The sequence below is a fragment of the Cotesia typhae genome, unplaced genomic scaffold, assembly GCF_013202065.1.
Source record: "Cotesia typhae breed Kobodo isofemale line unplaced genomic scaffold, CoteBio_Ctyphae contig_33, whole genome shotgun sequence".
NCBI classification, from domain to species: domain Eukaryota; kingdom Metazoa; phylum Arthropoda; class Insecta; order Hymenoptera; family Braconidae; genus Cotesia; species Cotesia typhae.
The window spans coordinates 1,090,096-1,113,953 of NW_027423741.1; the positions used below are offsets into that span (position 1 = coordinate 1,090,096).

Here is a 23,858-nt window from a genome sequence, read left to right on the forward strand (position 1 = left end):
TGCGCAAAATAAACAACTAATGACATCTACAACGATAGACCAGTACATTTGAGACGTAAAAATGATCGTAGTATAGACGCGATTTTTCTGTAAGTTCTATATTATTTTTCATTCAGTAATCAGTATTGAGTTTCTATTTAAACAGTGATGGCGTCGAAAAATCATCGATGGCTCGTAGACTCTGGAATTCTACGTAAAAAAAATAATGAAGAAGAACCGCAGGAGCTATTGGTGTTTGGATACAGCTGCAAACTATTTCGAGACGATGAGAAGGCCAAAATGATTGATCACGGGAAGCATTTGATACCGTGGATGGCTGATAACACATTAAAGATAGACAGGTCCGTTTTTATAACCTAGAATCAAATATAAGTCTAGGATATAATTACTATTATTTTTTTCTTGTTAACGCACCAGTACGTTTTAAATACGTAAAGGTATGACCAACAGTGTCAAGAGGACGGTGATCGAGCATCGATAACCAGAGATTGTGACATTCTATAAAAATGACATGCTTCAAAATACTTAATGATATCAGAGAGATAAATTTTGGATAAGAAAAAATCTGGAGACTGTTTAAGATTTCTGCAGGTGTGACCCGAGCGTTGGACAACGTCTTTCTGGAGCGGGGCATTCAGGACAGGTGATGAGCGGGCTTGTATCCTTATCAAATTTCAAGAAGTATCCTTGTTGTCGACGAACTTCCCTCCAGCAAGGTGAGAGACAGGGTAGAGAGTCAATCGACAGCCGAGGATCGTATTTTTTTACGGTTGCTCGGCACGGTATGTATTAATGTCCAAACTTGACCAATACGGCGTGGTACAGAGCGAATGGTTTATATTTTTTCCCCTGATTTATCTTTATTATCATTGACATTATTATTATTGTTATTGATGTTGTTATTTTTATAATTATTATTATTTTATTAATAATTTTATCGATTTATAATTCACAATAAAAAATGTAAGTCCTTACTTTATTCCTGCTATTTTATAAAAATTTCATCTTTCCTTTCTTGTTGATAAAATTTACTCTCAAAAAAATTTTTTTTTTATTTTTTTTTTTTTTAAGGAGTTATATACAATTGCAAAGTAAAAAAATTTATTTTCAACTATATATAATTTCTTAAGGCGCAATATTAAAAATCAATCCCTCTGGCCTACCGTTGACAAAAAAAAAAAAAAAATAAAAAAATATACATCCTTTGTACTTTTACCCATTATTGCAGCTTACAACTTACAACACAGACAGGACTTTTTTTTATCACTAACGTGTTTTTTTTATTTTCAGGTGCCGAGCAGAATTAAATAATAATGATCCTTAGATAAAATAATTATTTATTATTCTCTAACTTAATTTTTATGTGTCTTTAGATACGATGGACGCGGGGCACTGGCGGATTTGCGAGTTCACGAGCCGCCATCGGGTGGTTTTGATGCACGTACTATCCTGACTGAAGATGAACTTAAAATTGAGCAGCTTTGCGATGAAGAAAGGTATCGTTCTCTCTACAACAATGATGCTGAAGAATTAATGTATCATGGTACGTTGTAAAATAAAAAAAAAAAAAAAACTAATTAATATTTTCAATTTAATAATTTTTTTTTATTAAATAGAGGAAGAAATTAAAAGATTGCATCAAGCTCTGGGAAGTGACAATACTTATGGGCAAGTCGCTTACAATTATGATGACCAAGATAATCAAATGGGTGTTGGTGATGATTCACAGAGTCCCAAACCATCAGACGGCTCACAAGATGATGACGATCAAGCTTTTACTCTTCCTCCTGAATTAGAAGCGCCCGAAGGCATGGTTATGGTAAATATAAATTATATTGTCATAAAAAATTAGCAATTATTAAATAATTGCATGCTTAATGATGAATTATTTTTACAGCCGGAAACGCAAAAACTTAATGCCATTATTACGAAAACAGCGTTATTTATAAGTCGTCAAGGCAGTCAAATGGAAATTTTAATAAAAGCCAAACAGTCAAATAATCCACAATTTGCATTCCTTTCAATAGAAGGAGCACTTCATCCTTATTACAAGCTTGTTCTTGATGCTATAAAACAAGGAAAATATAATCCAGAAAAATTGCCCGAGAAAGAAGAGTCTGGTAAATTTTATAATTCTAAAAAATATTTTTTTAAACAACATAATGGAGTATCTATTATTTATGTAATTTTTATTTTATTATTTTAGAGTCTGATGAAGAGTCGGATGAAAATGACGAACCATATCTACATCCTAGTCTTGCATCGTCATTGACTAAAGTTGAAGCGGTAGGTTGATAAATTAATAAAGTTAAATAATTAAATAATAAATAGAAAGGTTTATAGTTATATAACAAATGTCCATTGAGTTTATCAACTCCGTTTGGTAAGCACGAAGCTGAAAACTTTATTGACATTTCAATTATGCGCAGTTGTCGAAGGTTTGTAACGTTGATTAAATAATATAAAATTTCATTATAAATTTAACGTAATGAGATTAACATAAACCTTCGAACTACGAGTTTCTGATAATGAAGAAAAAAAAAAAAAAAAAAAAAAAAAAAAAAAAAATCTCGCACTGCTAATTTATATCTGAAATATTTCTGTTTCCAGGGCTGGTTCTGGTATGCATTTGGATCCAATATTGCGTTCCTTTGCTTTTTTTTAAACCACTCTACGCACTACGCGATTTTTGATCGATCTTTCGATATTTGTAGCGAAGATTATTGACAATGTAATTCTATTTATTGAAAATTAACAATAAATAATAAAGTCGCTCTCACAAATATCGCTTGACAGATCAACTCTAGCAATTTAATTCATATTTTTTAACATGATTAAATTCTAATAATTTTTTTTAATTGTTCAACAGGCGCCCAGTATACCGAGTATACAGTACAAACCATCGGCAGACTGTGCGTATTCGATGTTAGTCAACAAAATTACGGGTAAACCTCCGCAATCAAAAAATCCACCGTTTTCACCTGAACTGCCTGCTCAACAAGTACCGCCGTCTGAATATTGTCCACCGGTATCCTCACAGGTAATCAATAATTTTTTAATTTTTGTTCTGAAAATTTTTTTGACTCTATTTGTAGTCAAATTTATAATTGAATATTTTTTCAACAGAGTTATGCTGCTTATCCACTTACACCACAGCAATATTCTCACGGTCCAGTAATTTACGGTCCGAACGGACAAGCTCAACAGCCATCAATGGCATTAATGTCAACAGCACCAGTACCGGATACTCCATCAACACTAGTAATAAAAGAATCTCCCGCACCACTCGTACCTTATGGACCTACTCCTCCTAAACCTTTAAGTAGACCTTCTTTCATTGTCCCACCCGCTGATGTACAAATAATAATTGACAAGATGGCCAGCTATGTTGCTAAAAATGGTCGTGATTTTGAAGCAATTGTAAAAGTTAAAGGAGATGCTAGGTTTAATTTTCTTGAGCTATCTCATCAATATCACGGTTATTATGCACATAAATTAACCATTTACGAGGGTGCTGTCAATCCTAAAGTACTTACTGAAGAAGAGTTGTTGCGCAAACAAGAGCCGCAAGAAGAAAAACAGAAGAGATTGGAAGAAATTCAGAAAAAACAGCAAAGAATGGAGGAAGTACAAAAAAGAGTTAAAATGATCCAAGCAAAAAAGAAAAGCGAAAAACAAATTACCACTGTATCATTTTCAATCAAAAAACCAAAAGATAGTGATACTGCTGTGATGGAAAAACGCAGCGCTTTGCCGATGGAAGAAAGCGATGATGAGAAGGACGAGAAAGATGAGAAAAAGGATCCAAGTTCTAAATCAAATTCTCCTTTATTTGTTGTTGGTGAAGAACATTCTTCATCAAAGCAGGATAAACTTGATTTTACTTCTAATAATGAAACTGAAGAAAGAGACTTTGTTGACCTTACTGATGACATTCTTGACGATTGCCGGAGTCAAGTTAAACACAAGTCAATAGAAACAAAAATAAAAGACAAGCTTGCCGCTGCTGCTAGGGATAAACTTGCATCTAGTTCGCGAGAAAAACAGCTTCAACTTGAACGAAAGAAAAAAGCAGCCATGTTTCTTAGCCAAATTCAAGCACCTGCATTATCTAAATCAAATATTGAGATGAGGACTGAAGATGATTTGGATGAAGTTCATTCCATTCCATCGCCAACGCCTGAAGAAGTCGAGGATTCACGGTCAAGAAATAGTTCTTTAATGAGTAGATTAAAGAGCGCTGATCTCGGAGTCAAACGGTCAAGACCAAAATCATCTTCTAGATCGAGGTCTGCCTCCAGATCTAGAAGCCGAAGCCGCAGTTACTCTGATAGGCATAAATATCACAAGAAACACAAGAAGAAGAAAAGTTCTCACAGAAGGTTGTTATTAATTATTTAAATTAATTTGTTGATAATATTTTTAATTAATAAAAATTTTTATTTATTTTTTTTTATTTTAGTTATGACAGTCCAAGTGCTTCAAGATCACACAGAGCAAAAAAAAGTAAAAAATCTACGTCGAGACACAGGTCGCGATCGAGATCATCCGGACGAAAAAGTACAAGGCATTCACGAAATCCAAATGATTCCAATAACTCAGACTCAAACTCATCGTGAATAAAAGATAATCAAATTTTAACAATATATTCATTTATATTTGTATATAAGTTTGTCTTAAAAAATAATGTTTGATTTAATACATTCACAAAAAAAAAAAAAAAAATGCCCAAGTTTTTTTTTTTATTGTTTTTTTGATCGTTAAGATAAACTAATATGCGTCAATGACTTAGTTCAGCGACATATTCCATGGTAAGGTTTGTGTAAATTATCTTCTTATCTTCCTCGTTAGTTTTTATTAACTTTATGACGTCCAAGAGCCAATGGATGTTTAAATATAAATAAACTACAAGACGATATTTTTTATCATTAGTAATTAAATTAAAATTGATAAATAATTCGTTGAAGGATACATTAATTTAAATGGACAGCGTATTTTTTAAATATTTTAAAGCTATACTATTTTCAAATAAAATAATTAACTAAGTATTTATCTCATAAAGCTAACTAATCATATTTGAAGATGATTTTATCAATTTATTTTGTACGCCAAAAATATAAATGATTAAAAATTAAATGTTACATGAGGGATTTTTATAGACTGAATAAACATAATTTAGCAAGAGTAGTTATTTCATCAATGTAACTATAACGCAAATAATTTATTTTAATTGTTAGATCTAACTAAACGAGTTCTATTGTAGTACTAATAATTTAAATATTTTTTAAAAGGATTATTAAATCAAACGACGGAAGTTAGGTAACTTGAATTATGAGTATAATTTATGGGAGTTAGACAACGCGTAGAAGATATGATTGTGATTATAACAAATTATTTGTATACCTACTTTGAAGGAGAGTAAAAAATAAAACTATCGTAAATTATGATAGGAGAGTAATAAAATAAAACATTACTTTTTAGTGATAAGAACAAGTAAAATATAATTGCAAATACGTCAAAACAGTTATGGAAAATTTTAATTATTCAATATCGTTATGCTTTTATTGCAATAAAAAACTTTCTATCGATTTGATAAAAGTTCAGGAAAAATTTCTTCACAATGATGAAATAGTGTTGATAGAATATTAAAATACTTAAATTTTTTACATAATTGCATGATAAGCATTCAGATATTGACAACAAATTATATGTTGATGATGTAAGGGGTAAATCGAACGCAAATATAAAATATCTTCAGTTGTAAATATTAATGTCAGTTTGTGGTGGTATCAATTACTCGCAATATTTTTCTAAAATTATTTGAAATGGCATCTAAATTGAGTGTAAGTATATAATTTTATTATTAACTCAATAATATTATTTCTTCACTGGATTAAAAAAGAAGATATGAATCAAATTTGGAAAATTTTACAGGATTTGTTGAACACATTTTCAAGATAAATAAATGATGTTCATTTTAGAACTGAAAAATCGACCTTAAAAATTTCTTAAGAAATAAAAATAAAAGTTATGCTATTTATAATTATATCCAAATCTTAATAATTCATAACATCCTCAATGTATCTCAAATAACAGAACCAATTATGAGAATTAAAATAGCAGTTAGTAGTAGAAATATCAAGTTACAACTTGTTCGCGTCCACTTTCCATTATCTTATTTTCTGCTATCCAGTTGAGCTTCTTCAATTTCTTCATTCTTTAGTTTTTATTATCAGCAGCTTGCTAATTTAAAAATCATTTCAATGTTTTTATTTGAGAATCCAAATTTCTTAGAATGTTTTAGAGCTTTCCTAAATGACTAGCAGCATTTAAAAAAATTTCAGGGTTCTAAAAAAATAAATAATAATTAATTCACAGTTTGGATAAATAATCAAGTATTAAGTTTAAATAATATTAAAATTATTTATCAATGCATAATTTTTTTTCGTGATAAAACTTTTCGGATCATCACAAAGTCATATTTTAACCCAGTTTTTAATTCAAATAATAATTAATAATTTATAAAATTAATTTTTTACAATAAATCAATTATGATAAAAAAAATATTAAAAATTTTTAAATATTTTTTTATTGCTAGTTTAATTAATAAAAAAGAAAAAATTATTTTTTGCTGTCGGTTAATTTTAGATGAAAATTAACTTAGCAGATAGTTGATAACTTTAAGAATTTTTATAATAAATAAATTATGCCAAAAAAAATTGACATTTAGAAATTTTAAAAAACTAAAAATGCAATTTTTTAAAAATAATTTTTTGGAGCAAATTTATTGGTTAAGTAAAATTTAAAATGTTAACTTTGGTGTAATTTTCAATATTTCTTGAAAAATAAAGTTAGTCTAAAAAATTATTTATAAAAATTTGCATTTAGAATTTTTTAGAGCTTTTAAAAATGGAATTTTTATTTGAATAATTTATTTGTTAAAAAAATTTATTAAATACTTGTTAAATTAATTTTCATTCATAAAAACAATGAAGGGACTGTTTTTTTTTTTTTTTTTTTTTTTTTTTTTGCGAGTGTTCTCTAATTTTGATTCGACGAATTAAGAGCCTGCAGTCAAAGTTGTATAGACGCAAAGTTTACCTTGAATTCATTATACTAATATAATGTTTTCTTAGAGAAGAAGAGTAGTGTTTTTAGCACGTGGTGTATACGGTCATTTACACTTACTGTAGATATGTATATACTAGCTGAAGTTAACCGAAGAAAAATAATAAGCACGTGATGTGATGTTTACGACAAAGATCGTACACATATTTGTTGTAGATGATTTTAAAGAGGGGAGAAAAGTCTTTGTGCGTTGATTATTTCTTGGTTTAACTTGCCACGCAGTACGCCAGTAAAGTATACCTATATTCATATTACTTATATTAAAAATATTTAGGTGGGGTGAAAGCAATAAAGTAAAGACACATAGACACTCGAGCTTAGTCAAGTTTTGGTTCCCGGCTTATTTTCTTTGAGTCAACAAGGAGTTTATCATTTCGCGCAAGGACTAAAAAGTCTTTGCGTTTGATATTAGATCCAATAAATCCGTCGAAAATTCTTCTCGAAGCCAAAAAGTTGTATATATTGGGGCCAGAGGTTCCCTGACAATAAGTCACTCTCGCCCCATGTAAAACATATACACATCAATATATTTTTTATAAAAAAATTATTTTTTACATAAATTCATCAATTTCTTCTTAATATTTCATCATCCTCAACATCATGTTTACCATCATGACTTATCGTGCAGCTCAGCAGCCATACCAGACTCAGGGTAAGACCCACAATAAATTAGTAACTTTTTTTTTTTTTTTTTTTTTTTTAATTTCAAGGTTATGAAGATTTAGGAGTTGAAAATATTTCTTTGTCATTAAAAAGAAGATAAAAAGATTATTTTTGAGTCCTTGAATTTGTAAGATTAAGAAAAGCTGTTAACATTGAGTCGTAATTAATAGATTACATTTTTTAAATTAGAGACTAGAGATAAAAACTAGATAATTAATAAACTAAAGTTAGCCGACATTTAAAATTTTTTTTTAATAATTAAATTAAAACAAAAAAATATTTTTTATAAATAGCACTTACAGTATTTCAAGTTTTTTACAAATGAAATTTTTTTTTTTTTATTTTTTTGTATTAATTTTTTCAATAAAAAAAACTTCTAAAAATTTTTAAATGTCGGCTAACTTAATTTTCATGAATAATTATAGGTTTTTTTTTTTTTTTTTTTTTTTTTTAAAATTACAAAATATATTCAAGTATTATAATGCAAAATAATATATAATTAATTTTAATGAAAATTAAGTTAGTCCAAATTTAAAAATTTTAATAATTTATTTTATTGAAAAATTATTAAAAGATTTAACATGTAACACTGTTGAATTTTTTTCAGTTTCATGGAGCGAGCAACATTCACACTACTCTTCTCGACCCGTCCGAGAAACTTCGTCCGGAAGCCGTGTATGCGGGAAAATTGGAGAGTCAGTTCAGAAACTATTCCGAAGATCCAACCGATCCAATTAAAGAAAGAGTTCGGATCACTTATTACAACATGCATACTAACCAGACTGTCGATTTTGTACGATGTTAGTTTATAATTATTTTATTTTTTTTTTTAACTCAAGTATTATAACTCCAATTCAATGTATTACTATTTTTTTCATATCAACTTTCACCAATGATATTCTAAACATTTTTATCAAATTTAAATATTCATCATCATGTAATTTAACTTACGACGATTCCTTTGAAAATTTAATGGACGCATATCATTTGATAATTTTTTTTGTATATTTAAAAATTTTCAATTACGTTTATTTGTGAATTTAAAAACACTTGAATTAATGTAGATAATATTGCTTTGCAATAATAACTCGTTACATTAAAGAAAATAATGTTTTATTATTAAAAACAAACACCATTAATTTATCACCGAGATTATTTTCGCATTTAATAATGATTTTATAATTCTTATAGCTTATTATTATCACCACTTGATAAATCAAGCATATTAAGTAAACACATACTATCACAGCTTATTTCATAAAGATATTTTTCAAGTATTAGATATTCATACAATTTATTAAATTAAGCGTTAATAATTTAAATAAATCGATTGGTAAAGACTAAAGAAACAATAAGGATAATTAAGTCGATAACAAGCCGTCTTTGTCGCAGCTCGTATGAATCACTGGCTTAAATTTGATAAATTCAAAATGACTGTAAAAGAAGCTTTAATTAAATTAAATGACCTTGTGGATGAAAGTGATCCTGATACTTCATTACCAAACATCGTTCATGCTTTTCAAACTGCCGAATCGATCAGAGAAAAACATCCGGATTTAGATTGGTTTCAATTGACTGGATTAATTCATGACTTAGGCAAGGTATGATTTGTATTTTTTATTGTTATTTAATGAAAATTAATTTAGCTGACATTTAAAAATTTTTTTTTATTGAAAAAATTAATGCAAAAAAATTTTCATTAGTAAAAAATTTAAAAAAAATATTTTTTTTGTTCCAATTTAATAAATAAAAAAATTAGAAACGTCGACTAACTTTAGTATTATGTTATTTAAATTTTAATCTTCTTTTCTAACTATTTTATAAATTATTTTAATTAAACTGGTAATAAAATAAGAAAACTTGATTTTTATTTGCGTTGAAAACACTCAAGTTATTTCTAAGAATTTTATATTTTTTCTAAGTTGATATATTTTAATACATGACATCATGATTAAAAAACTTGTTAATGATTCACGTTTAAAAATTTTTTTATCTAAAAATAACAAACTTCATGAAATATTTCCGCAGATTTTTTTAATAAACTTTACTATCACAGTTAAATAAATATTGATTGATCAATAATATTGTAAAAATCAATTATTTAATACAGGTAATGGCATTCTATGGTGAACCACAATGGGCTGTTGTTGGAGACACATTTCCTGTAGGCTGTGCTTGGGCAGATTCAATAGTTTACAGAGATACAAGTTTTGATAACAATCCAGATGGCAACGATAAACGTTACAAGTGAGTAAATCTTTCTCAACACATTTTATTTTTTAATTAATTCTCTTAAGCAAATTTAATTATCATTATCATTTTTTTACAGTACTAAATTGGGCATGTACAAAGCTAAATGTGGCATTGACAATCTTATGATGTCTTGGGGACACGATGAATATTTATATCGTGTACTCAAACATAATAACAGCACAATACCAGATGAAGGATTAGCGATGATACATTACCACTCATTTTATCCATGGCATGCTGGTGGAGATTACACTTATTTTTGTACGGAGAAAGACAATAGAATGCTCAAATGGATTAGGGAATTTAAGTATGTTTTGTATTGACTCAATAATTCTATCTATTATCATTAATTTATATTTTCAAAAGACAAGGTTAATTAAAATATTTTTTTTTTAAACAGCAAACACGATCTCTACACAAAAAGCGAAAATGTTCCAGATATTGAAAAACTTTGGCCTTACTATGAAAAGCTTATTGATAAATATATCCCTGGAATTCTAGAGTGGTGAAGAAAACAACAGAAGGTTTCACTTCATTTCTACAAAAAATTAAAACATCAAGAAATGTAAATAAATTTGTTTTTGTTAACTTTTATGTCTGCAGAAGTTATCTGTTATAACAACATTGATAATAGTAGTAAAGATTTGTTCAAGCTGATAATTATAAAACTACAGAGATAAGAAATTTATATATAAATATCAATGTTTATTTACACTATTGATTATTCGAACAATTGATTTTTTATATTCATTATTTTCATAATAAAGTATATCGATTGTTTTACATGAAACTTTTGTCTTATATTTATAATACTAAAGTTAGCCGATGTTTTTAATTTTTTTATCATTAAATTAGAACTAAAAACTATTTTTTAATATTTGCACATGGAGTTGTTAAAGTTTTTTACAAATTAAATATTTTTTTATTTTTTTGTGATAATTTTTTCAATAAAAATAATTTTAAAAATTATTAAGAGTCGGCTAATTTAATTTTCATTTGTTCTAAAAAATTATTCTTGAAAAATTGCATTTTTAATTTATTAAAATTTCTAAATGTCCATTTTTTGGACATTTTATTAATTCAGTAATATAATTATTATAAAAATTATTAAATATCTGCTAAATTAATTTTTATTCCTAAATTTAATGTCACAAACTGGATAAATAAGTGAATACCTAAATAGATGGCGTGATTGTTGGTTTCCAATGACAAGCATGTGCGTCCCAAAAGTGAAGATGTCCTTTCAGTTGTTTTTTTTATCATAATTTTTTATTGGCTGCCTTTTGCAATGTATCAAATCAGTGTGTCCGAATTAAGTATGTGTGCCAGTTGAATGCGTACAACAAAATATACGTATACGGACAGTGAAATAGTGTGTGTGGTTCAGTTGTGTAGTGTAGTCGATCCAGGAGGCACTGCACGAAACAAGAAGCGGCGGAAGTGGGGACCGTGCGCCATTTTATATTTTTGCGTAGCGTTAAACTAAAATATTGTATGTGTATAATTTAAATTATGCTGAATAAAATAATAGTTAATACGATTTGTGTGAATTAGCCGAATAAAACGACATGATTGTTATCGGCAACGCGTGTATCGAAAATCGTGCCGAAGCGTTAGGACCCATCTACAGTCCGCGTTGCCGCGCATGAAACTCCACTATTTTCTCTCTGTTAATACGTAAACACTATTTTTTCTGAATTTACTCATATATATATATATATATATATATATATATATATATATATATATATATATATATATATATATATATATATATATATATATATATATATATATCAGTACATATATTTTATTTCCCTCATCGTTGTCTTTTTAATTTCTTTCACGTCGTACAGGATAAGTTACGAACAGTGCCGTTTTTGTGTAATACACAAAAAAGTTTTATTATTCGATCTGTATAATTATTAAGTTATTATACAAATATCGCACTTATTATATATCTGTACATCATCTGGGATATTTAATAGATATTGTAATTTCGAAGTTTTTTTTTTTTTTTTTTTTTCTCGTTTTTAACCGAACAAGATATTAACAATCGACTAATAAAATCTGTGACGAGTGAAAAAATTAATTTTTCTGTGAATAGACAATATTTTAGTTAACCTTATTATTAACGTAGTTGAATTTTTTTTTTTTTTTTTTTTTTTTTTTTTCCAATTCTTCAATTCATTAATTTTAATAAAATTATTACCAATTTGAAATCAATAAGAGACAAGAGAAAAAAAGTCTGTGATATTAAACGGTAATAAAATATAAAACAACATAGGTAGATTTAAAAAACTATAAGTGTATTAATAACGACTTTACGTTGATAGTTGTGGCCTAGAAGGCACAAAAATACATTAGAAATTTTACTGATTTTTAATGTGACTTGCTTACATTCATACTGAAATACATATAATTATAAATATATGTATGTGTGTGTATATGTAACATAAAAGTTGTCATCAGAAACAAAAAAAATACTGAGAAACTGACGAAAATACGAGTGTGCGCGGAAAATAAGGGCTAAAATTTTTATTTTAATTGTGGCTTGTAACGACGTCCTGAAGATTGACAAGAATGTCTGTTGAGTCGGTATCGAGTGACAGGGCTGAAGAGCCGGACACTAAAAATGAAGGTATATTCGTTTTAATTACTTTGTATTATTTTTTTTTTTTTTCAGGAATATTGATAAGCTATTTGATAATCAGTGATTGATATATTGATAAATCTGAATGTGATTAAAAAAGAGAGCATCAGTCATTTGATTTTCCCTTTAATTTACTAATACTGAAATAATATGACTGTAAATTAACCTCTCTTTAGCTTTCGCTCTCTATAATTTGTACCACGATTTATGGCCACTATATTTTATGTCAAAGTATATAATTTATTGCAATTGTTGCAACTACTTTATTTTGATTTTTATTTTTTTTTATTTTAAATATTTATTTTGTTTATTTTTCACCATTATTTACTGTTGTGTCCATGACTACAAAAATTTTATTTATTGATATTTTTAATTTAAAAAAGTAAAATAATTAACTCTGCAATGGCTAAAAAATTTTAATGTTTTATTTATAACAAAAATAAAGACATCCGAGAATTTTAAAATAATAAACAAAATGCACGTTTAAAAAAATAAATAATGTATTTTTTTATTTTTACATTATTTTTAGTTCAACATTAAAATCAATACTTTTATTTATCATTATAAAATAAAAATTCAATTTATTTATTATTCATTCAAGCTCAACATATTTTTTAAAATAATGCAACTAATAACTAATTATAACTAATTATCTGACCATTTATTCAATTTACTTTATAATTAAATTTGTTTTAGAAATTTTTAAATGTTTGTTATTTTTTAATATTATATTCACGCATTATCAAAAAAAGTCCACTGTAGATATAAACTTGATAAAATTATTAATAAATTTTTCAAACGTAATTTTATTTTACAAAATAAAAATGAAATAAAAAATTTTCAAGTAGTTCTGAATAATTAATAATTCGTAATTTTGAATTTTCAATGAATTATTCTTTCAAAAAATATAATAAATTTAATAGTATAATTTCTTGAAGAATTTTCTTTTCTTTCATCATTCGTAAACACTAATTAAACTAAACTAAAGTACACAACAAGTATAGATGAATATCGTTAGTCACGTGTCATAATTTGAGTGTTCCATTGGTCATTGGAAGACGAAAAAAAAAAAAAATCCAAGCTTTCTCATGGTCTTTCCCGCGAATAATGACCATCCATGTCAGTCATTGTAGGGTTGTTAAGCGAGCTGGTTCCCAGTCTATCACCCCCTACCTCAAATTTTTATTATAAGAACTGAAAATAATTTTTTTTTTTAATTTCTTAAGATCTCCCGAAAACTTAATCATAAATAAAAAGTAAAATAGTGTTACTTGTGTATTAGAAAATTTTATAAAAAAAGTTTGAAGGAAAAACACTTTGCTGAAAAATTATTAAAAATTTTTTTACTTCGTAAAGAGATTAAATTTAATAGTTAAAATAATTATCAATAGTTTAATTGTCCGAAAAATTATCAATCAGTACTTGATTCATATTTGTTTGTATAAAACGTGAAAATCATGAAAATTAATATAATTGAAATTCATGAACCGATAAATAAAAAGCGTCGGCGTGGTAAGCGTAAATTGTCGGCTCTTAATTCCGAGAATTGTTCGAATTCAGATGAAAACGCATTTTTGCCATTGAATTATTGTAAATTGTTTTGTCGCCAATCTATAGAGCCTTACAATCATTATTTCATTCGTAAGTAATTATATTAAAGAAATTAACATTCAAAATTATTTATTTAAGTATCATAATCTCTTCAAATTCTTTAGTAATTTATATTGAAATTTATAAATGTGTGAGTCAGTAGATTATTTTGGTTTATCGTATTACAGAAGACGAGGCAATTATATCCGTTGCTGTTGCCGGAGAGGTGACTGATTCATGTATTGTCGAAGTAGGAAGAGTAAGACCTCAATTCCAATACACAAGGGTAATATTTTGATAAGATTATCTTCTTTTTCTATTATTAATTCTAAATCTTTATTGTTCGGCTAACCTTGGTTTTTTTTTTTTTTTTTTTTTTTTTTTTTTTTTTTGTTTTGTTTTATTATATAGGAAGAACTTATGATTATTAAGAGATTACCTTTGTCCAAACGTCGACCTGAATGTTTAGACGCTGCTTATAATAAGTAAGTGTAATAAATAATTTAATATAATTACTAAATTGATAAAATTATTTTGCTTGATGAAGAAAGATTAATAAAATAAATAAAAAAAAAAAAAAAACCAACTGGTGTGTGTTATCCAGTTCTCGTGGCCTCTGGGATCCGGAGAGATGGCATCTGGACAGGAAACGCAGCGAGACGCCACCCGAAGAAGAACAACGTCCTGGGGGAAGAGATCAAGCTATCGATTCGCAAAACAACAAGCGTCGAAGTGGAGATCCACGGGAGCGAATACGTAAAGAACAAGATGGTATTGTCTTGAGTCCTCAGCGCAGAAGCTTCAACTCAGGATGCTTTGTCAATGTAACTCAACCAACTTCTCGTCGTCCAGAGAGTCCTATTGGAAAAACAGAAGTCGCTCATCGCGAGCCAGTGAGGCGTATTGGTAGCGGTCGATTGTTGACACGAGACATGTGGGACTTTAGATCAGAAAATGAAAAGATGGAGCCTGATCGTCCGGACTACGGATTCCGTAGTGGCGGTAATTCAGCGCGCGATCGAGACTCAGGCAGAGAGCGGGAAAATTTACGCGATCGAGATAACGTTCGTGACAGAGATGATCGTAACGAACGCTATGAAAGAAGATCATTTGGTCGAGACTTTGGTGATCGAGACAATCGTGATCGTGATCGTGGTTCAGACTCGAGAAATGATCGAGGACATGTGATGGATCGCGACAAAGATCGAGGTGGTAGAGATCGAAAGTATGGATCAGATCGCAGAAAAATTCACAGTCACGATTCACGAGAACCCGAAGAGCCTGAATGGTTCAGTTCTGGTCCCATTTCCCAACATGACACTATTGAGCTTCGTGGATTTGATGATCCTCCTGAGGAAAAAAGTGTCAAATCGAAGAAAATTTCGCCGGCACAAAAGAAACGCGGCAAAAAATCGGTTAATGAAAAAGATGATAAACCAAGTGAAAATTCGGCTGGCCCGAAAGGACGTAGTACACCCACTTCCATCGATCAACCGACTAATCCTGTACCTGCACCGCACTCACCTATCCTAGAAAAACCAGAAAATGAAGCGGCTAATGAAAAAAAGCAATCTGAAAGCAACGATAATAAAAACACTGAAAATGCAAACCGTGAAAAAATAGAACAATCTGAATCAGCTAACAAACGTGAAGCAGACAGCTTAGGTTTTAATCTCGACGATTTTCTCAAGTCAGACAATCTTCCTGGAGTTTCTGGATTGTTGACAAACGGTGTTGGTGCAAACAGCGGGAGCGGATCACGTTTTAGTCAATGGTTTAAAAGAGAAAGTCCTCTTCAACAGAACGACAGTCGTAGGACATCTATTCAAGATGAACTGCTTAATAATTTACTCAGTGATATCACTGAACCTAACATTCAAGTACCATCTGTTAACGAGTCAAATACCTATTTTGCTCCTATTTCACCGGCCAACTCAACTAACATCAACAACGCGCCTTCAGCTAGTGAAGTTAAACTCCTAGAGATGTTACAACGTGGCAACAAATCTAATCAAAATGGACAAGGTGACACTGCCATTAATATGGTACAAATTCTAAAAAATCCTTCTGTTAAAGATATGGGTAAGAATAGTTTTTATTTATTTTTATTAATATTTAAATAATTTGTTGTAAGTAATTGCAAATATTTATTTTATTTTATTTTATTTTATTGTAGAAGTTGGAAGTAAAGGGATGCATAGTTTGGAAGAATTAGAAGCTAGTTTGAGAGGAGGTGTACCACCCCAAGTACAACATGTCGAACAACAAAAAGTTAATAAAACAGAGGAAGACCTTGCTGCATTTAAAAAACTCCTCGCTCAAGTTTCTGGTGGTCAAGCTGTACCTGCTGCAAATGGACTGAACCCATCAAAAGGTCAACCCATCACTCTGATGCAATTGTTGAAAAATCAACAACCTCAGCCACCAATTCATATTCCTCCTCATCAGCCAATAGTTCCTGAGCAGCCTCATCCTAATTCATTTGGTCATGTTGGTCCGCTAGGCCCTACTCAGCACGCTCATCAAGCTCAGATGCAGCATGAAAACTTGCTTAAAGTACTGAGAATACAACAGGTTTGCTAAATTCTAAATATTCAATTTTAGTTATTTTGTTTTATTGGATTATTTAATTTATGTTATATGTATCTATTAATTTCAATAGCAACAACAGCAGCAGCAGCAACAACAACAACAGCAGCAGCAGCAGCAGCAGCAGCAGCAACAGCATCACCATCACCATCACCATCATCCACAACAACAACAACAACAACAACAACAACAACAACAACATAAACGTCAACATCAATCAACTGATATGCTATCAATGATGATGGGTACTCAAAGAATGGTTGGAGTAAGCCCAGTTCCTCAAGAAATGCAGATGTTAGGTAACAATGTACCGTCCAGTCGTGAACTTTTACAACGCCCTGAAGCCCAAGCTATTATTCAGGGCCTTCATCAAGGTGAAATTACTCGACAACATCTAGTTCAACAGCTTCAGGTTAGTTTTATTTATAAATAAATATTATTGTTGATAAAGTTAAAGTCTATTTATTTTTAAATTAACATAATTAATTAATACTCAATCTATTTTCAGAATCCAGCCATGCAACATCGTCATCGTGAGCTTTTGATGAACATTTTGAGAATGTTTGGTAACACTGCTTCGCGTACTGTCAGTCCTCATCCAGGTTCAGGTGTTCCGCATGATCCAATGATTCAACAGTTGTTGTATCAGCAGCAACAACAACAACAACAACAACAACAACAACAGCAACATCAACAACAGAGAGTTCCTTCTCCGATGAACAATGGTAAGATTTATGACTTTTTTTTTTTTTTTTTTTTTTTTTTCCACTAGTTTCACTCGAGTCTAATTAATCTAAATGAAAAATTTTATTCGGGAATGCAGCGTTATGTCCACCCTCGATAATACCGTCTAATTTAGTATCTAACTCTAATCCATTGTCAATGCAACATTCAGGTAAAATAATGATTTTTGAATGTAATTTTTCATAATAGATAATATTTAAAAATTTTTTATAGCAATGTGATTTTTGTCAAAATGAATTTTATTAGTTACCGGAATAATTTGTCATTTTAACAGTGATTCCACACAGAGCACCTTCGCCTCGTGATCTTATTATGAATCCGCAATCCATGATGCAGAATGCATTGATGAAGAATAAATTGGAGGAGCAACGTGAGAGTTATCGTAAACGGCAGGAACATCAGCAGCAACAGCAGCAGCGTATTGCGAGTCCGATTAACTCACCATCAAAGCAAATAATGAGTCCAACACCACTTGCTTTTACACCGACCTCTGTACTACGAAAAATGACAGCTGAAAAGGAACCTGATGGTGCGAATAAAAATGTTCAACATGATTCATTTAAAGTAGTTCGAAAAGAAAATAAGAAAAAAATTAACGACAGTAATTGTATAACCCGTGAAAATTTTATAACTTGTAATGTTGATAATCTATCGGAAAATAATATAATTTTAACTTCAAATTCGGAGAATAGCGAGAAAAAAGATGATTGCGGTAAAAAAAATAATGACATTGAAAATTTGTTGATTGAAGTAGGCGAAATTATTTCTGCTAAGGATGTAAATTCTTTTGAATGTCTAGAAAATCGTGAGAAAAATATTGAAGTTAATAACGATAATAATATAATTGTTATGACCGATAATTATTTACATGAGGAAAAAATTGAAGTTAATATTAAAAATAATTCATTGATAGAAGATAATGAAACTTGCGCGAAGGTAATTGAGTCTATTGATAATTTTACAAATTCACAAAATCTCGGGAAAATTGATGATAAAATTAATAATAATTCAATAATAATTGAATCGGAAAATAATTTAGATGAAAATATAAATAGACATACCGAGAATTCGTTAGTTGAAAAATCTGTTTTATCCGGAAAATTAGTTTTCGACTTGAAGAACAATTCTGATGATGATTATAATACAGATATTAACAATCTCTTTACTATTATTGAAGAAAATTTAGCCGTATCCGCTGGCGTGGATTCTGATATTGATATCATTAGTAGTAATTAATCCGATGGAAATATTACAGTTATTATGAAAAAAATTAAATCAAAAATGCCCATTGTGGCTATAAAATAGTTAAGTTAGTTAAAAGCGTGGTTTCAATAGCTATGCACAAGTATAATTCTACTTATTTTTGATGATAAAAAATCTCTACTGATTTAAAAGGTTTAAATGTTTTACCGTCTTATTTGAATCGATAAAACAATGAATATATCGTTGATTGATATTTTTACAAACTGAAATAAGTAGAGACCTTAATTTTTGCATAGTTACTAAGCTTATATTTTTTGTTTTAAGCGTTTAATTATTTGAATAGAGAAGAAACATTGTTTATTTTTTTTCTTGATACTTTCTATGATTTATAATAATTCTTACGAAGTAAGCATGATTACTGCTGTGCATTTGCCCCTTCAATCTTTTTTTTTTTCTTTTTTATTTCACCACTGCTTTACTCTTTTCGTAGCTGATCACTATCGCATACCTGCTACTCTTATTTATAAGAATGAATCATTATATCATTCTATAAACAAAAATCTATTAATATTACTTATGCGTATGAAACAATAAACTCTACATTTCCATTGTTCACACGCACAATTGATAACACACATGTTAACCTTTTTTATACTAATAAAAAAAGAACACTATTAATACACTGATTATTTATTTTCTTTCATATCTTTTCTACACTTCCGTCTTTCACTATGCATGGCTTCCGCTTGTTTATAATAATATTTTCTAAATTAAATTTTTAAGGGGGAACACTACTGTGACGATAAAAAAAAAAAAAAAGTCATTTTCGGGAATTTTTTTGACAGGGAAAATAAAGGAATTTGGGAATCGGATTTTTTTTATTTTATTAAGGGTGTATTAAAGATAATTACCCTAAATTTTTATTAAAAAATATCTAATTGTTACAAAGTTATTAACAATTTCGTAAAACCCAAATTTTGAAAATTTTTGGTGGGGTTTCCCCTTAATGCAAAAAATGTAAAAAAAAAAAAAAATTCTAATTTATTGCTGCTTCATTTAACAATAAAAAGATAGAGTTATAATTATAATTATATTTGTAATTAATAGAACTAAGTAAGAATTTTTTTTATGATATAGGAACTGTTGACAATTCAAAAATGGTATCTCAAAGTCAAGTAAATCAAATTCAGCAAATGCAATCAGCAGTACAAATAATTGCTCAAGCTCAGGGAGTCTTCTCACGGCAGCAAAATACAATGAGGACTCAACCAAATCCACAAGTACCTTGGACAAATCAACTTGTCAATAAACACCCTGGTACGTAAAAAAAAAAAAAAAAAAAAAAAAATAAGATTAATAATTCAATTGATTTTTAAATCTAAATAAAATTCATAAATATTAATTGTTGAATTATTCGATTTAGGAAGACCAATTGTAAAAGGTGGTGCTGCTAATCAATTTCAGTACGGTAATCCAGTTAATTATCCACAACAATCACAACCACAACAACAACAACTGCCGCAACAACAACAACCTCCATCATCGCAACGATTAACGCCGAGTGTTTTTGGAAACACTGCACGCTCAAAACATACAATGTCTTCATCGATGTCACATCCAAATTTTCCTCCGTATAATATGACACCAAATCCGGCTATGAGCAGAAGACAAGATATGACGGCAGAATTTGCACGAAAAGTGGCACAAGTTACCAGTATGGATAATGAGCAACCACAGCAGCAGCAGCAACGTAATGTCAATTCTCAGGTTCAGCTTATTTTAAACCAAAATTATAACACCAATCGAACAGGTAATTGTTATTAAACAATATTTTTTTAAATCTATCTCTATTTGTATTCGTAAAACTACTAATCCTCTCTATCACGATCTTCCTCTTTAGATTCCTTAATCCTGCGAAAGCAAATAGTTTGCAATGGTTATAAAAACTGGCATGAGTTATTAATTTTACTTATAGAGTGATTGATTGAATAATTATTTTTTTCTGTTGAGTATATTCTTTACAATCTCTGTTTGGTCCATCAGTTATATTTTTTTTCCTTATTCAATAACTATCACAAAATATTGTAAAAAATATTACATCACATGAAATAAATTTTTTTTTTTTTTACTAAATTAGACGGTCGAGTAATGCGACCTCAACAACCAATTAATATGGGTAGACAAACATCACCAGGAAGCAATGGAGGAAGTCTTTCACCTACGTCTAATCAACTGGCTCGATGGTTTAGCCCTGAGCTTCTTGCTAAAGCAAGAGCTGGAAAATTACCAGAGCTTGGTCAAACTAATGTTTTATCACTTGAAGAATTAGAACGACTTCAACAAGCTTCAGCTGTCGTACATGATTAGTTTTTTTAATTAAATTAATTCAATGGAATAAATAAAATTTTTAAAACAACAGTGCACTAGAAGTCGGTAGCAGATAGAAGAATTAAATTACAATAATGTGGTATGACAACTAAAATTGAAAAGCTTCATTTTTTGATATTCTGTTGGAATTATGCTGTGTGATAAGTGAAAGTCTCACACTCTCCTTGATTATCGATTAAATGATATTTTATTATTTTAAGAAGAAAAAAAAAAAAAAAAGAAGCATTGTCATCTATTTAAGAAAATAATGTGAAAATAACCAACTAAAAAGTTAAAATACGATTTCTTGTTGGGATTTAAAAAAAAATAATAAAATGAACAAATAATAATAATTTTATGTTACTAATTACATACCATGAGTGTTTCATCACGCTGTGTGGATTTTATTAAATCATTGTTTTAGACTGTATTATTGAAAAGACTGTTATGCTACAAAAGGTTTTGTCTAAGTAATGATCTATCTTAGATTTTTGGCAAAATTAAGCCAGCAAACCAGTAAGAATGAAAATACCATCCTCAAAAATGAAAATAAATTAACATTAACGCCATTAATCTCGGTGCCGTGAAAATGATAGATAGAAAATCGTTCACCGAGTTTACATGCATAAATAAAATTACTACACAGTTTATAGAAGTATAATTACAGTGTCGTTACCGAAAATAATCAAGAAACCGTGAATTTTAACGAACATTATGAATTGGTGTCAAGAAATGCGTGTCGATCGCGCTTATGAAACTAAAAACTAATTCTACAAGAGATAAAATAAAATAAAATAAAATAAGACGACAAGTATTGTAATAATAATAGTTCATTGATAAGAAAAGTGATTATTAATATATTATTAATTTGACGCAGAATACAATTATTATTGATGTTTGCATCCATGTTAGTCAACTGCGTAAATCCTTTTTTTTTTTTTTTTTTTTTTTTTTTTTTTTTTTTTTTTTTTATCCAAATCATTTGGAGTTATGATATTAAATTTTTTTCTTTACATCATTATGTTCACAAATTGTAAAAGTAATTATTTTATCATCAATAAAAACGTAAAGCATTTTTTCGCGGTCAACTGATATTATTTATGTTTAAAAAAATTTTCAAATAGTTAATTGAATACTTTATGAAAATTTTGTTAATTTAAAAAAAATTATATATAAACATAATATATAATTTTTATGTCCATTAATATAAAAGTTTCAATGATATTTAAAAATAATATGATATTGTAAAATTCATTATTAATGATTGAATATTTGATTAAAAAATGAAACACGAGCAAAATGACATTGGCTTTCACATAAAAAAAAAAAAAAAAAAAAAAAAAAATGTCCTAGATTTTTATTATCCAGTAATGTAATAATAAGTTATTAAGATATTTTAAACTTTTTGCAAGTGTTGAATTATTTGGCAGTAACATCATTGAGTATAATCATTATTCAAGTAAAATTTGGAATTAATTTAAGATGAACTTGTATGTAAACAAAATTAAAACATCTTATAATTTAATGGATACTTATAATGATTACAACTCAGAAGAAAAAAGTTTTGGATTGATATTTATTTATATCTCTACCTTACTTGAATGAGAATATTAATTTTTTTTCTTGCTAATTAGTTGAAAAATTTTTCAACTTCTTGCTGATAATTTTTTTTATCTCTAAAATAGTGTATAAATATTACTGCGAAAAATAAAAAAAAATGGATATCTCTTTTATTTAAATACATACTCAATTAAAAGTGTTATAGTAGATAATTGAATCTACTGTTTTTGAGGTAAAAAATAATTATGAAAATTCATTAATTTATTTTTTTGTTTTCAATAAAGAAGAGAAAGATAAGACAGAAAAATTTATAAAGAAAAACACTTTTGTACATAATTTTACCCATTATTGTATGGATAAAAAACATTATTAATACAATCTGGAAATAAAAAAGCTAAATTATCGGTGTATGTATTGACTCGATAACTTGTAAATAAAGTTATTAAACGTAATATGTGAAAACTTAATACTCAAAAATTATAACAATAAATATAATACTGAATTTAACAGACATTTAATAATTTTTTAGATTTTTATAACAATTTAATTGTAAAGAAAAAACTTCACATGTAGAAATTTTAAAAAATTATAAGTGTGAATTTTTAAAAATATTCTTTTTATAATAATAATTAATTTGTTCTAAAGATTTAAATAATTTTCAGGTGTCTGATAATTTCAGTATTATCAATAAATTAAGTTAGGCGATTATAATTGTAGGTTTTAAAACTAAAAAGACAAAAATTATTGATTATTTTTTTTTAAATTATCAATTTCTAAATTTAATTTTATGTCAAATTTGTTTGCTAAATCTCAGACCTTCCCAGTTCTTTTTCTTTTAGTTATTTAAAAATATATAATTTAAATTGAATTAAGCTACTAGACATTTTAATAACGAAAATTAATTTAGCAGATATTTAATAAATTTAAGAATTTTTTTTAAGAAATAAATTATGGCAAAAAAAAATTGATATTTAAAAATTTTTAAAAACTAAATGCAATTTTTTTTCAATAATTTTTCAAAACAAATTTATTTGTTAAAAAAAAAATTAAAAAATGGTCAAAATTGCTTACTTTAATGTCATATTTCGATATCCATTAATCGATAGTT

General features: G+C 28.2%; 3 protein-coding genes across 12 annotated transcripts; all 3 read left to right on the plus strand.

Annotated features, from left to right (window-relative positions):
* The first annotated feature begins 85 nt into the window (after nucleotides 1-85).
* On the plus strand, nucleotides 86-5,447 carry Su(w[a]) (suppressor of white-apricot). Of its 5 annotated transcripts, none has more exons than XM_074241134.1 (8): nucleotides 86-341; nucleotides 1,374-1,543; nucleotides 1,617-1,819; nucleotides 1,898-2,120; nucleotides 2,207-2,286; nucleotides 2,870-3,040; nucleotides 3,127-4,382; nucleotides 4,463-5,447. In XM_074241134.1, the coding sequence occupies exons 1-8, from the start codon at nucleotides 148-150 to the stop codon at nucleotides 4,617-4,619; spliced, it is 2,454 nt and encodes an 817-aa protein (XP_074097235.1). In that variant the 5' UTR covers nucleotides 86-147; the 3' UTR covers nucleotides 4,620-5,447. The 5 variants fall into 5 exon arrangements, with proteins under 5 accessions (XP_074097235.1, XP_074097238.1, XP_074097240.1 ...); XM_074241137.1 differs by having other exon boundaries at nucleotides 201-341; nucleotides 418-1,543; XM_074241139.1 differs by having other exon boundaries at nucleotides 211-341; nucleotides 451-1,543.
* A 1,921-nt stretch (nucleotides 5,448-7,368) lies between these two features.
* Miox (Myo-inositol oxygenase) lies at nucleotides 7,369-10,834 on the plus strand. The gene is made up of 6 exons (XM_074241142.1): nucleotides 7,369-7,780; nucleotides 8,399-8,591; nucleotides 9,184-9,392; nucleotides 9,902-10,038; nucleotides 10,121-10,351; nucleotides 10,445-10,834. Exons 2-6 carry the CDS (start codon nucleotides 8,558-8,560, stop codon nucleotides 10,551-10,553), a joined length of 720 nt encoding a protein of 239 aa, XP_074097243.1. The 5' UTR covers nucleotides 7,369-7,780; nucleotides 8,399-8,557; the 3' UTR covers nucleotides 10,554-10,834.
* A 743-nt stretch (nucleotides 10,835-11,577) lies between these two features.
* Nucleotides 11,578-23,202, plus strand: LOC141526244 (uncharacterized). Of its 6 annotated transcripts, none has more exons than XM_074241131.1 (13): nucleotides 11,578-11,721; nucleotides 12,275-12,685; nucleotides 14,476-14,573; nucleotides 14,699-14,772; nucleotides 14,877-16,369; nucleotides 16,464-16,861; nucleotides 16,950-17,288; nucleotides 17,385-17,601; nucleotides 17,700-17,771; nucleotides 17,895-18,149; nucleotides 19,961-20,140; nucleotides 20,247-20,633; nucleotides 20,961-23,202. In XM_074241131.1, exons 2-13 carry the CDS (start codon nucleotides 12,628-12,630, stop codon nucleotides 21,188-21,190), a joined length of 3,801 nt encoding a protein of 1,266 aa, XP_074097232.1. In that variant the 5' UTR covers nucleotides 11,578-11,721; nucleotides 12,275-12,627; the 3' UTR covers nucleotides 21,191-23,202. The 6 variants fall into 6 exon arrangements, with proteins under 6 accessions (XP_074097232.1, XP_074097233.1, XP_074097229.1 ...); XM_074241132.1 differs by having other exon boundaries at nucleotides 14,892-16,369; XM_074241128.1 differs by lacking the exons at nucleotides 11,578-11,721; nucleotides 12,275-12,685 and adding an exon at nucleotides 13,825-14,338.
* Nucleotides 23,203-23,858: the final 656 nt, after the last annotated feature.